The sequence below is a fragment of the Pristis pectinata genome, chromosome 2, assembly GCF_009764475.1.
Source record: "Pristis pectinata isolate sPriPec2 chromosome 2, sPriPec2.1.pri, whole genome shotgun sequence".
Classification (NCBI taxonomy): Eukaryota; Metazoa; Chordata; class Chondrichthyes; order Rhinopristiformes; family Pristidae; genus Pristis; species Pristis pectinata.
Genome location: NC_067406.1, coordinates 140,021,611 through 140,036,857, shown reverse-complemented (window position 1 = coordinate 140,036,857; position 15,247 = coordinate 140,021,611). Strand labels below are relative to the sequence as shown.

General features: G+C 45.1%; 1 protein-coding gene across 6 annotated transcripts in view; it reads left to right on the top strand.

Annotated features, from left to right (window-relative positions):
- LOC127579658 (netrin receptor UNC5C-like) overlaps positions 1-15,247 on the top strand; it is a 401,675-nt gene that overhangs the window by 361,088 nt on the left and 25,340 nt on the right. For all 6 annotated transcript variants that reach the window (XR_007957712.1, XM_052032614.1, XM_052032612.1 and 3 more), the window contains 5 exons: positions 459-546; positions 3,525-3,693; positions 10,270-10,503; positions 12,309-12,458; positions 13,646-13,810. Coding sequence is in view for 5 of the 6 variants with exons in the window: in XM_052032614.1 (XP_051888574.1) it covers positions 459-546; positions 3,525-3,693; positions 10,270-10,503; positions 12,309-12,458; positions 13,646-13,810 (806 nt within the window). In the remaining variant the exon portion in view is untranslated. The remainder of the gene's footprint in view (positions 1-458; positions 547-3,524; positions 3,694-10,269; positions 10,504-12,308; positions 12,459-13,645; positions 13,811-15,247) is intronic.

Here is a 15,247-nt window from a genome sequence, read left to right as displayed (position 1 = left end):
AAATTGGGGAGAGGAGGTTTAATAGAAAAATTAGTGGGAGAAAGGGATTGGACTGTGAACTAGCATGGGCCAAATGGCCTCCTTGCCTGACGTACTGGAGAATGGAAGTCATATTCATGAGTATTGGCTACTGGCTGTTCTCAAATCCCATGTGCATCTAAACTGATATCAACTGAGACACGAAGCAGCAGTGAGAGGGACCATAAGAAGAAAGTTTCATCTAGTTATCAGAGAGAAGTTTCTCCTCTGGTAACTTCCAGCCAGAACTGTAAACCTAGGCTATATTCTGCAGCATTGACATTTGGGACTGCTAAAACAAACATTTCCTTTGTCAATTGTGATTAGCCTTTACTTAACCAATATTCCTAAAAGTGGCACAAACAGTGGGACTTAGTGATTTTTAAGATAAAATTGCTCATCGCTGATCTAGTCCTGATCTCGTGTTCCATTGACTCTAGGTGTAAGCTTGTTGGTGCCAGCGGGAGCTATTCCCCCAGGAAGAGCCTATGAAGTGTATGTGACTGTCCATCGGAGAGACAACATGAGGTAAGGGAACACATCCGCCAACTCGCACTTCTTCAGAGTAGGTGGGTGCACCTGCACAGCTGTGTGGTAAGGACAACTTCTCCAGGACTTCACATTGCTGTTATACTTACAATTACTGATGATTCATGGCTCCAGTAATCCGGGTTCAGTCCTAACCTCCAGTGCTCTCTGTGTGGAGTTTGCACGTTCTCCCTGTGACCGCATGGGTTTCCCCCGGGTGCTCCGGTTTCCCACATCCCAAAGAGGTGCTAGTTGGTAGGTTAATTGGTGACTATAAATCACCCTTAATGTAGGTGGGTGGTAGAATCTAGAGCTGTTGATGGGTTTGTTGGGAGAATAAGGTTAAGGTAAGAATCAGGATGGAGTTGTGTTAGAGAATAGGTTACAGGGGTTGATGGAATTGCTCTAAGACCTGGCATAGACTCAATGGGCCAAATAGCCTTCTTCTTCTTCAAGAAAATATGAAAATATAATATGAATTATAATCGCTCATGCTACTTCCATTACACTGAAACACAAAAGGGGCGCATTGGATAACCGCATGAAGAAGGAATAGAAGGATATGTTGGTAAGTTTGGAAAGAGTAAGGTGGACCTTGGTAAGGAGCAGAAATGTCCTCAGGAACCAGTAGGCTGACTGGTTTGTTTGTGTGCTGAGCTTCTGCATGGAGGAGAGAACCGAGGCCCCAACGATCCCATGGAGTTTGTGCGAACTCGCTTGAAGAATTTCCTTGAGACTTCTCTCACCAGAACTTGACCACAAGATCAATGGAACATTTGGAGGTTTCTGCCAATTTTACAACACATGCATGTCAACTAATGAGCAAACTCACTGGGGACATTTCCAGTGATGATTTTGAAATTAGGCGGTGGGCTTCTTTACAGTCTCTTTTGAGGAGCTGGTACACAACATGAAATCTGTTGATCAACATCCCATCCAACTCCTTAAACAATCCCTCCTTCAACAGTGGTTGCAGTGTGTACCATTTGCAAAATACACTGCAGGTACTCACCCCGGCCACTCCAGCAGCACCTCCCAAATATGTACCTTCACACCACCAAGAAAGACAAGAGTGTTTGGTACATGGAAACACCACCATCTGCAGGTTCCCGTCCAAGTTTCACATGATCCTAACTTGGAAATCTATCATCATTCCTTCATCATTGCTGGGTCCAAATTCTGGAACAGCACAGTTGGGAGTACCTTCACCAGAAAGACCGCAGCAGCTCAGAAACATAGTTCACTGCAGCCTTCTCAAGGGTACTGAGAGATGGATAATAAAATATGACCTTGCCAATGACACCCAGATCTTGTGAATTTTTCTCTTAAAGTTGCCCTTCTGATTGGAAGCTTTGTGGTCAAGTTAAACCTCTGATCTCCTGGCAGATATTCCAAATAGCCACCAGAAGAATCTTTCAGGAAGAAATTATCATAACATCAGGATCAGTTTAAAGGAGAAAGCTAATCATTTAGGATTAACTAAGTGTCAGGAATTAAGAGCCAGCAATTTCACTGGGGCATCTCAAAGTTGAGCCCTTTATGCTGCCTCTGAGCCCTTTATTATTCCCGTTTTGCATTGGTTAGCTAGAGTTTCTTTTTAGATGTAACAACTCTGTTTAATTAGCACATGAGAGTGTGCATTTGGGACCTTCCAAATTCTTGGCTTCCTGCCTCACTGGGGTACCAATCGTGTGCTGGCATAGACAGGCATCACTTCCAAACCTTTTGTTTTTACCCCCTTCTGCATTCATGTGGGCGATTGTTACGCATTGCTATGCTGTGTGAATTGTCGACATTTCAGTCCTGAGACAGGGTCTTGACTTTAAACGTCAATAATTTCTTTCCCCTACAGATGCTGCTCGACCCGCTGAGTTCCCCCAGCAGACTGCGTGTTGCTCCAGTTTGCAGCATCTGCAGTCTCTTGTATCTGTGTTTGTGCTTCCATCTGTCTGCAGAAACAAGATGTCTCACACACCATCCAAATGCCACTGGTGGGAAAATGTGACTGGGTGACTGTATGGAGAGGATTTTACCTGTTCTTTGATACTAGCCCACCCACCAACTGGGAAACAGTACAGCAGCCTGTGTGTGTTTATGTGTGTGTGTGTGTGTGTGTGTGTGTGTGTGTGTGTGTGTGTGTGTGTGTGCATACATGTGTATCTGTATCTGTGTGTGTGTGTAAATGTGTATGTATTTCTCTGTGTGTGTATGTGTGTGTGTGTTAGTGTGTGTCTGTGTGTGTGTATATATGTGTATATCTGTGTGTAAGTGTGTGTCTGAGATACACACACACACATATACACAAGTATACACACACACACACACACACACACACACACACACACACACACACATACATACACAGAGATAGGGAGGGCTGTTGGGTCTAGAGGAGGTTACACTAGAGATGGGCAGTGTGTAGAAGCTACATCGTGGAAGATTTTGATTAAAAAATGATGAGAATTTTAAATTAACATAAAAACTGAGCAAATGTCAGGTGTGCAGTCAGCAAACGTGTCCACACTGGGCCATCAGAGAGGGCAGTTAAGTGTCAATCACATTGCTGTGTCTGGGACCAGGGTACATAATGACTGCAGCTTTCCTTCCCTCATGGACTTCAGTGAACCAGATGGGTTGTTACAGCAGCACTGTTACTGAACCTATCAGTCTACTCCACGTGTAACGAAGTACCTGGATTTGTAATCCCCACCTGCTGTGGTAGGACGTCTCTGGATCAGATGTCACTGAGTCCATTAACATGGGCACCAGGCTTCTGACGCTATACCCCACCCAGTCGACTGTTCTCCAGACTGCGTCAGTCCGACTGGTTGCTCATATCTCATCCACGGAAGGCTGACCCCAGACTCGAACCGCCTTGTTAAATGGAAAAGGGCTGCTTCTTCCACAGGTTGTGGAGGGGTGGAACCTGCGCCATGCAGAGCGGAGGCTGATAGTGTTTTGCTCTGTGGTCTGCCTAGGCCGACACTGGAGGGCAGCCAGACCCTGCTGAGCCCAGTGGTGAGCTGTGGACCCGCCGGTGCCTTGCTGACCAGACCCATCGTCCTGACCATCCATCACTGCGCTGAACCTAACATGGAGGACTGGATCTTTCAACTCAAGAGCATGTCCGCCGAAGGAACCTGGGAGGTGAGAAACCGCTAATGATCGGGGTGATAAAGCAAGCTCCCTTCAAGGTGTTGGGACAGAGTTCAGTACTCAGGGGTTATCACTTCTTCTTATTGCCCACACCCGGGCAAAAGCAGCTGAACTGGTGTGACTAAGTTGGGATGGGTGGGACCAATTTTACTTTAAAGCATCTTCCATTAAAATCTCAAAGTGTTTTGCAACCAATGGAATACTGACGTAATGTGGGACAAGTACCTGGCTGTTTGTGCACGGCGAGCTCCCACAATGAGCAATAGAGTCATAGAGTTGTACAAGTCCATGCCTTTCTACACTAATTCTATTTCCTACAGTATGCCTGTATCCTTTTATTTCCATTCCTACCCTACGACCTGCCCAAAAGTCTTTTACATGTTGTAATTGTACCCGCCTCTACCACTTCTTCTGGCAGCTCGTCCCTTATACCCACCACCCTCTGTGTGAAAAACTTACCCTTCAGGTCCCCTTTAAATTTCACCCTTCTCACCTTAAACCTATGCCCTCTAGTTTTAAACTCCCCCACTTAGGAAAAAGATTCTGACTCTCAATCCTCTCTGTACCCCGCATAATTTTATAAACCTCCATAAAGACCGGGTAGATTTTTTTTGCTGAAGATGTTATAAATATCCTCCTAGACAAAAGGGAAAATCCATTGCTCTTCTTCAAAATAGCGGTGAACACAGCTCCCACAACAGGGCAGCACTCTCCCAATACTAGTACATCACCCTTCTCTGGAAAGGAATCAACGCGCAGTCTTCCGTCTCGGAGTTGAGAGTTCTACCCCTTAGCCACAGCAGAAATGATCACAGCTAAAGCCACTTGGGTCCATGTTTTCCACAGTGGTTCAAAGATTCAATTTCCTTGGATCTGGCCCTGCCTACAAAACTGGCCACACACACCCCCATCACATTGGTTTGGGTAAACTTCTCCTTAAACTTCTTGCTTTGAAAGTTGTTTCATGTCAAAACTTACTGAATTTAATAAGAAACATAACTGAAGTATAGCCAGTGAACCAACTAAATAGTTTGAAGGCGATTTTTGAAGTCATTCAAACCAGGTAGAATTATAGAAAATTAATGACGCAGAAGAAGACCATTTGGCCCATCACATCTGTGCTAGCCAACCCAATCCCTGCTTCCATCACTGTATCCATTCCACATCTACATTCAATTATTGTTTAAATGTGATGAGGTTCCTTTCTCCACCACCCTATCAGGCAGTGAGTTCCAGACCCCTGTCTCCCTCTGGGTGAACACTCTCCTCTCCAGTCTGAACCTACTGCCAATTACTTTAAATTTATGTCCCTTGGGAGTGGGATTGGTGGGCCATTAAGGTTTACTGCTGATCTATTTCCACGTGTATTAATAAACCTGCACCAGGTTACCACAGTCCAACTCTTCAGGGAATGTGTGCGAGTGGAAGGAGAGGTAGAAGTGATTATGTGGCATTTAGCTCGCTGTTTGTGCTGGCTTCTCTGTGACGTAGAACAAAGAACATTACAGCGCAGTACAGGCCCTCTGGCCCACAATGTCATGCCGACATTTTATCCTACTCTACTATCTATCTAACCCTTCCCTCCCACAGAGCCCTCCATTTTTTTTTATCATTAATGTGACTATCTACAAGTCTCTTAAATGTCCCTAATGTATCTGACTCCACAACCTCTGCCGGCAGTGCGTTCCATGCACCCACCACTCTCTGTGTAAAAAACTTACCTCTGACATCCCCCTTATATTTTCCTCCAATCAACTTAAAATTATGCCCCCTCGTGTTAGCCATTTTCACCCTGAGAAAAAGTCTCTGACTGTCCACTCGAGCTATGCTTCTTACATTCTTGTACACCTCTATTAAATCACCTCTCATCCTCCTTCTCTCCAAAGAGAAAAGCCTTAGCTCGCTCAACCTATCCTCATAAGACATGCTCTCCAATCCTGGTAAATCTCCTCTGCACCCTCTCTAAAGCTTCCACATCCTTCCTATAATGAGGTGACCAGAACTGAACACAATACTCCAAGTGTGGTCTGACCAGAGTTCTATAGAGCTGCAACATCACCCCGTGGCTCTTGTGCAGACGTTGCAGTGGGAAACATGAAGCAAATCCAACCCAGAACAGAATCAGGCTGCAATTTCTCAACTGTAACCTGTGTAGAAACACCACCCCTCAATAATTCAGTGCAAGGTTGTCTTGCCCAGTCCTTCTCAGGCAGAGTTGAGTGATTCCCATCCATCCAGGGTTGCGTAGAATCCTCCACCCCAAGACGGTGGATGCTCAGTCACATGTCTTCAAGATTGAAGTTGAAAGATTGTTGTACCATGGGAAGGGGGGATCAAGGGAATATGAGAATCAGGTGGAGCTTGAATTGGAACGGCGGAGGATTCTCAAGCCATTATGTGACCCACTCCTGCTCCATTTTCTTGTGCTCTTCATAGCTAACACATAAGCCAGACACAGTTTGTTGGTCCCTTTCTCTATTCCCTCAGTGATTCTTATAAGACAAGATATCTTTATTAGTCACATGAACATCAAAACATGCAGTGAAATGCATATTTTGCGTAGAGTGTTCTGGCAATAGCCTGCAAGTGTAGCCACACTTCCTTTAAGGAAGTCCTCCATATCTGCCATGTCAAAATCCCTGGTAAATTTTGAAAATCTGAACCAGATCTCTTTTCCGTGTCAGTAGAAGGAGCCTCCAGAACTAAAGACTCAGCCCATGGAATCTCTTCCGTAATACAAAAGAAAACTTGAATTCACATAGACTGCTCTTGAGCCCTGGGTTCACTGTAAGAAAGAACAGCTTGCTTGCCTTCATCGGTTGGGGCATTGAGTATAAAAGTTGGCAAATCATGTTGCAGTTGTATAAAATGTTGGTTTGGCCACATTTGGAGTATTGTATGCAATTCTGGTCAACACACTACAGTACAGATGTGGAGGCTTTGGAGTGAGTGCAAAAGAGGTTCACCAGGGCATTGCTGACTTGGAGAGATTTAGCTATAAGGAGAGGTCGGACAAACTTGGATTGTTTTCTCTCGAGCAGCAGAGGCTGAGGGGGCAACCTGACAGAAATGTATAAAATTATGAGAGCTATAGATAGGGTAGACAGTCAGAGTTTTTTTCCATGGAAGAGATGTCAAATACTAGAGGGCATAGCTTTAGGGTGAGAGGGGAAAAGTTCAAAGGAGATGTGTGAGGCAAGTTTTTTACACAGAGAGAGGTGGGTGCCTGGACAGCAGATTTTAGGACGTATTTAGACAGGCAAATGAATGAGTAGGGTATTGGGGAATGTAGTCCATGTGCAGGCAGATGGGATTAGTTAAATTGGCCTCTTTAGTGGTGCAGAGATGTGTAAAGGCTAGAAGGCTAAATGGTACTTGAAATGAAGGAACCGGAGAAGGGTTCGTTCTTGGAGCAGGGAAGGTTATAGGGAGTTTGATTGAAGGTCTTCAAAGTCAGGAAGGGTTCTGAAAGAGTCTGTAGGGAGAAGTGGTTTGCAATGCAAGGAGGGTGGTAACGAGGATTAGGTGAGTGGAGAAAGAAATAAAGATGGAGATGAGAGGATTTGTGGTGACAATGAATCATTACGATCTGCAAAGATGCAATCAGATTCAATAATATTTTCAAAGGGAGAATTGGACAAATAAATTAAATTAAGGGGAAATTTTCACGGGCAACGGGGAGAATGGACAGCTAAATGGGACTAATTAGTCTGTTCTTACGAAGACCATGCACAGTATTGATAGCTGAACAGATTTCATCTGCACTACAGAATTCATTGATTCTATGAAAACTTTTTTTATAGCGTTGTGGAGTCATACAGCACAGAAACAGGCCCTTCTGCCCAACAGGTCCATGCTGACCAAGATTGCCATCTAAGCTAGTCCCATTTGCCCGCGTTTGGCCCATATCCCTCTAAACCTTTTTTACAACCAATTAAATGGAGAAACTGGCACCAAGACTGAGAACTGATATGTTTATCTATGGCAATTAAAAGCTTATTTCTTACCTTTTTATTGATGTGCAGTCACTGTTGTAATGTATGATATGTCCTTCTGAATGCAAAGTGCCCAGAACTTTGTATGCACTCAACCAGTGAGGCTGTGTCTGGAGTGTCTGTTTCAGACTGATAGCACAGACGTGGGCATGAGGAGGACGTATAGAGCAGGCACACAAGACGGGAAAAAGTCTGGGAGTGTCCTCTGTCCGGGCAGGATGGATGGAAGTTAACGCCAGCTGGGGGATAGTGCTGAGTGTGAGAATCATTGAAAAACAGAGGAAGTCCTTCCGATAAAAGGTGTGGGAGATCAGTGCATTCATGAAGCCAGAAATAACAGCGACATCTAAAATAAACTTAGAAAAGAAAGAATAATATTCACAGAACAATTACAAGTATTTAGCACGGAAGTTAACTGTGCTTTCTGGGGGACGTAGGGAGAATTAGCTGCTAACATTTTTTGGAGTGTTATTTTTGGATGTTGCTAATTCTCGAGAGAAAGTTCACTGCTTCAGTTGGTTTTGGCTCTCTCCTGCTTCCATTTCATTTCAGTTCTGGTTCTCATACTCCTTTCGTTAGGATCAACTCAGCATTGCCAAGAGCTGCCCTTCAATCTCCTGAGACTCATTGATGTGTTTGAAGGTTTGATGGAGCTGATGGTTTGGGCAAGCCCCAATTTAACCTCCCCATATTCTACCACAGTGGAAGGGGATGCTGCAAATGAAGTGGAGACCATTTCCATTGATTGATGTGATCTCTGTACTCCTCCAGTTGCAGCCTCTTGAACATCCCCAGTTTCCTCCAGTCCACCACCGGTAGCCATGCCTTCAGCTGCCAAGACCCTAAACCTCTCTATCACCCAGCCTCTTTCTCCTCCTTTGACTCTGTGATCCTTTGGACACCTCTTCTTATCAGTCCTTCAGCATCTCACTATCAAGTTTTGTTTGATAATGCTTCTATGAAATGCCTTGGGCACTTTTACCATTTGAAAGATTTTATCTAAGAGCATGTTTTATTTTGATTGTGGAGTGTGGATGTTTAAATCACTGGGGAATATGTAACACGTTCTTCCCTAAAAGACTTGCACAAATGGCCTCCTCCTGTGTCCTAAATTCTATGATCTTACAAATCATTATTTGAAAAAATTTCAAATTTTTGGTTCAGTCTAATTCTTTGAATTTGTTGGCTGCAATGCACCTTGGGGATTCCTAGGAATATATAAGTTGTTTTATAAATACAGATATTTATATTTTCTGTCCTTCCATATCTACATTGTACAAAACTATTTTCCCTCTGCATCCACCCCCAGTTAGAAAATCTTCCTTCTTGTTGCTGCTTTGGTCATACCATTTACATCATTACAATTCTCTGCACCAATTTTTTAAAAATATTTTTGGGCTTTTAATTGCCCATCCCTAGTTGCTCTTGAGGAGGTGGTGGTGAGCTGCCTTCTTGAACCATTGATTTGCTTGTGGATTTTTTTAAAAACTTTTTATTTGTACAGCATGGTAACAGGCCCTTCCGGCCCAATGAGACCGCGCTGCCCAATAACACCCACTAACCCGTACGTCTTTGGAATGTGGGAGGAAACCGGAGCAGCCGGAGGAAACCCACACAGTCACGGGGAGAACGTACAAACTCCTTACAGACAGCAGCTGGAATTGAACCCTGATCGCTGGCACTGTAATAGCGTTACGCTAACCACTACACTTCAAGTAGTTTATTACATTGGTGTGTGTCTGAAGTCACGTGTAGGCCAGAGCAAGGATGGCAGGTTTACTCCCCTACAGGATATTAGTGAACCAGGTGGGTCTTTGCAGCAATCAATAATGGTTTTCATGGTCATTATTAGACTTTTTAATTCAAATTCAAATTTATCACCATCTGCCGTGGTGGGATTTGAACGCAAGTCCCTCAGACTTTGCCCTGAATATCTCAATTACTAACCTAGTGATAATGCCAGAGTGCCATCACCTCCCCTATTTGTAACAGGGGTGGAGCATGAAACCATTTAGGTAAGGATTGTTGCAAGTAGGATGATCTGATTGAAGCATGTAAGATCCTGAGTGGGTGGGGCAGGGTAGATGTGGAGATGTTTCCACCAGTAGGGGAACCTCGACGAAGGGCCATAGTTGCAAGATCAAGGAATGGTCATTGAGATGTGTGGGATCTTCTCACAGAGGGTGGTGAACCTCTGGACCTCACTACTCCAAAGGGTTGTGGAGACGAGCCCACTGAGGATAATTAACGAAGAAGTAGATACATTTTTGAATGATCAGGGAATTGAGGGTTGTGGGGAACCAGCATAGAAGAGGTGGTGAGACCTGGGGCAGATCAGTCATGATTGTATTGAATGGAACAACAGTCTTGAAGGGCCAAGTGGCCTATTTTCAGTGTGTTCTCTTGAAAACAATTCTCTCACAACTGCCTATTCAATTCCTTTTTGGAAGCCCTCATTGACTTGGCTTCTACCGCCCCTATTTTTGTTATGTAAGGGAGGTTCGTGGCACTGAATGGCAATGGAACAGGAGACAGTAGTTGGATTCTGTGAACGTTTTCTCTTCCTCCATAGGACGTGGTGGTACTTGGAGCGGAGACCCTCACCACCCCTTGTTACGTTCAGCTGGACACCCACGCTTGCCACGTAGTGACTGAGCATCTTGGTACCTACTGCCTGGTAGGACAATCCGTCAACAAGTCAGCAACCAGGCGCCTGAAGCTGGCCATATTTGCACCGGCAGTGTGTGCCTCACTGGAGTACTCTATCCGTGTCTACTGCCTGCATGATACACAGGATGGGCTGAAGGTAACTCACAGAGAAAGAAACTTGAACCTCCGCCAGGTTGTCACAAAGCTCCTTACATACAACAAAGTGCTCTGTTCGGAATAAGGTTACCAGCAGGGCACCCAAGCTTGCCATGAGCTGACTGGGCACCTTGGTACCTACTGCCTAGTAGAACAACCAGGCACAAGGACAGCTTCTATCCTGCTGTCATAAGACTATTGAACAGTCCCCTGGTACAATAAGTTGGACTCTTGACCTCACAATCTACCTCAGTACGGCCTTGCACCTTATTGTCTGCCTGCACTGCACTTTCACTGTAACTGTAACACTTTATTCTGCATTCTGTTATTGTTTTCCCTTGTACTACCTCAATGGACTGATGTGATGAAATGATCTGTATGGATGGCATGCAAAACAAAGTTTTTCACTGTACCTCAGTACATGTGACAATAATAAACCAATTTACCAGTTGTTTCATGGATGCCATAGAGTTATAGAGTTATACAGCAGATAAACAGGCCCTTCGGCACAATTCATCTGTGCTGACCAACATGCCTTCCTGAGCTGGTCCCATCTGCCAGCATTTGGCCCATATCCCTCTAAACCTTTCCTATCTGTGTACCTGCCCAAGCATCTTTTAAATTTTGTTAATCTACCCCTCTCTACCACTTCCTCTGGCAGCTCATTCCATATACCCACCACCCTCTGTGTGAAAAACTTGCCCCTCAGGTCCCCTTTAAATCTTTCCTCTCTCATCTTAAAACTTTGCCCTCTAGTTTTAGACTCCTCTACCCTGGGAACAAGGCTGTGAGCACCCACCTTATCTATTGCCCCTCATGATTTTATAAACCACCATTACGTCACCACTCAGCCACCTTCGCTCCAGGGAAAACAGTCCCAGCCCATCCAGTCTCTCCTTATAACTCAAGCCCTCCAGTCCGGGCAACATTCCTGTGAACCTTTTCTGCACCGTCTCAAGCTTTAGCACATTCTTCGTAGAGTATGACCAGAACAGCACACAGTGCTCCAGGTGCAGTCTTACCAAAGTCCTGTACAGCTGTAACATGACATCCAAACTGTTGTACTCTTGCCTAATGAAGGCAGGCGTGCCATACACCTTCTTCACACTTTGTCTGCCTGTGTCGCCACTGTCAGGAAGTCGTAGATAGTTCCATTGGTGGCTTTACTGAATGAGCAGTGAGAGAGAATAAGAGTGAGACTCTTATTTCCACATGTGGGTAGTTCTGCTGTGGCTCCAACCTTCCAGTAACCAATTCTGTGAGAAATACGGCAGCCAATTTGTGCACAGCAAGAGCCCGCAATGTTGACTGGATAATCTGATCTTTTTGAGGGTTGAATGTTGGCCAGGAGACTCCCCTGCTCCTCTTCAGAAGACCTTGGATTGCTTGAGAGGGGAGATGGGACATCAGTTTGTCCCACACAAAAATCACCACCGCTAACAGTGCAGCATCCCTTCAGTGTTGCTCCGGGAGTGCCAGTCTGGGTCTGAAACCCCTTTGAGTGAAGTACTTTGAGGAAGGGATGGGATTGGCACTTCACCCATCCACAAATGTTCCTGATCTTTCATGAGCTTCTTACTCTTTTAAGTTCTGCAATGAACAGACAATTTAAATCAAGGATAATTGTCTTTGAGTTAATTGAAATAAATAAAACCCTCCAGTATCCATCTTTGAGATGAGGTAGATCTGGGCCATTGTAGCAAGGATAAGCTTAATTATGCTGGAACGTTGACAGGTGTCTGTGGCTAATGATGAACCAAACCACTGGACATCTTGTAGTCATTCAATTCTGATCTCTCTTCACAGGAAGTAATTCAGCTGGAGAGACAAATAGGAGGACAACTGGTGGATGAACCAAAGACCCTTCTATTTAAGGACAGCACTTACAACTTGCGCTTGTCTGTCCACGATATACCACATTCCCTCTGGAGAAGCAAACTGCTCACAAAGTACCAGGTAGGAATTCACTCTGAATTCAAGGTGAATTGCTTTCCGTTGAGGAGGGAAGGCTGTAGATAACTGGGAGTGTTGGACTTTACTGCAAGGAGGGTGGTGTATGAAAGGGAAGGACTGCACTGACTGATCTGTCCTCGGCCTCCTCCACTGCCAGGATGAGGTTAATGCAAACTGGAGGAACAGCACCTCTTATTCCGCCTGAGTGGTCTACAGCCTGATGGCATGAACATTGAATTCTCCCATTTCTCGCCCTCTGTCCCTTTTCTCTCTTCTCCTGATCTATCCAGTTCCTCCTACATTCACTACACCACCCCCACCCCCTCCCAGCCCCCATCACCCTATTTGTTTCCCCTCCTCCACCCACCCCATCTGCCCATCACCCACACACTCCTCCCACTACGTCATAAGATCATAAGATATGGGAGCAGAATTAGGCAATGCTGCCCATCTAGTCTGTTCCGCCATTCAATCATGGCTGATTTTGTTTCTCAACCCCATTCTTTGGTCAAAATGTCCCACTGTCGCCACAGTGGCACAGCTGGTAGAGTCGCTGCCTCATGGCTGCAGAGACCTGGGTTCGATCCTGACCTCGGGTGCTGTCTGTGTGGAGTTTGCACGTTCTCCCTGTGACCGTGTGGGCTTCCCCTGGGTGCTCTGGTTTCCTCCCACGTCCCAAAGACGTGCGGGTCAGCAGATGAACCGGCCACTGTAAATTGCCCTGAAGTGTGTAGGTGAGGGGTAGGATCTGGGGGGAGGTTGATGAGAATGTGGGGAGAATAAAATGAGATTAATGCATGATTACTGTAAGTGGGTGGTTGATGATCGGCATGGACTCTGGGCCGAAGGGACTGTTTCATGCTGTATCTTGCTGATTTTTCATGTGAATGCACCACAATCATAGATCCTTCCATCAGTGGGTTGAATCAATTAAAAATTAACCATTTAGCACAAGGCACTTCTCTCTCAATATTGAAGGTATTGGTTTATTATTGTCACATGAACCAAGATACAGTGAAGTGCATTTGTTTGCCATTCAGACAGATCAATCCACACATAAGTACCTCAAGGTAGTAAAAAAGTGCAGTGAGAATGGGATCAGCAGGTAGAAAACTCCTGGTTTGTTTTCTGGGAAGTTTTGTGGTGGTCCCAATCTCCTAGTAACCAAATCTGCCCTTCTGCTCAACCAGGAGATTCCGTTCCACCAGATTTGGAGTGGGTGCCAACGAAACCTGCACTGCACCTTCACGCTGGAACGCTTTAGTCTTGTCACTGCCGAGCTGGTATGTAAACTGTGCGTGCGACAAGTAGAGGGAGAGGGACAGATCTTCCAGATCCAGAGCACCTTGTCTGAGGTACGTCAACTATTGTGAACCTGACCCTTTGTGTTCAGTGGAGACACATGAGACTGTAGATGCTGCAATGTGTCCTGATGCAGGGTTTTGACCTGTTACGTCAACAATTCCTTTCCTCGCACAGATGCTGCTCGACCTGCTGAGTTCCTCCCGCTGATAGTTTGTTGCTCCTTTGTGTTCAGTGGCAGTTGTTCAAAACTTGGGGTGCACAATCCCTCAGGGAAGACGGGGGGAGAATTGGTGACAAGGATCATGGAGGGTAGCAAGGGTTTAATAATATTGGAACTGGAATTGGTTTATTATTGTCAAGTGTACCAAGATACAGTGAAAGGCTTTTGTTTGCATGCCATCCAGACAGATTATGCCATACATAAGTACATCAAGGTAGTAAAAAGGAAAACAGAATGCAAAATATAGTGTTACAGTTATAGAGAAAGTGCAGTGCAGGTAGAGAAATAAAGTGCAAGGGCCACAATGGGGTACATTTGTAGATCAAGAGTTCATCTTTGGATTGGATTGGATTGGATTGGATTGGATTGGATTGGAATTGGAATTGTTTTATTATTGTCACATGTACCGACGGACAGTGAAAAACCTGTTTTGCATACTGTTCACACAGATCGATTCATCAAAACAGTGGATTGAGGTAGTATAAGGGAAAACAATAACAGAATGCAGAATAAAGTGTCACAGCTACAGAGAAAGTGCAGTGCAGGTAGACAGTAAGGTGCAAGGTCATAACAAGGTAGATTGTGAGGTCAAGAGACCATCTTATCGTACTAGGGAACCATTCAATAGTCTTATAGCAGTGGGACAGAAGCTGTCCTTGAGCCTGGTGGTATGTGCTTTCAGGCTTTGATATCTTCTGGCTGATGAGAGGGGAGAAGAGAGAATGTCCGGGGTGGAAGGTGTCCTTGATTATATTTACCAGAAAGTAAAAGTGTCTCAGGAGGGACTGTGGGATGAAGGTGGGGAAGTTGAATACTCCTCTTGACCCAAAATAATGCTGAAAAAAAAACAGGAGTAAAGATTTCCCCACAGCAGGGGCATCTATAACCAGAGGGCATAGGTTTAAGATAAGGAGTAAGAGATTTGGAGGGGATATAAAGAAGAATTCTTTCCACCGAGAGGGCAGTTGGAGTTTGGAACACACTGACTGAGGGGGTGGTGGAGGCAGAGACTCTCACAACATTTAAGAGGTATCTACACGAGAACTTTAATCGCCATGCCATAGAAGGCTATGGTCCAAGTGCTGGTAAATGGGATTAGCGTGGACGGGTACTTGATGTCGGCATGGACATAATGGGCCGAAGGGCCTGTTTCTCTGCTGTATGACTCTATGACTTGCCTGTTGCATCAGCTGCTGACTTAACCAGGCTGTGGGAAACCAGACCAGCAAACTGAGTGTGGACGTGGCAATTAACAATATGACAAGGC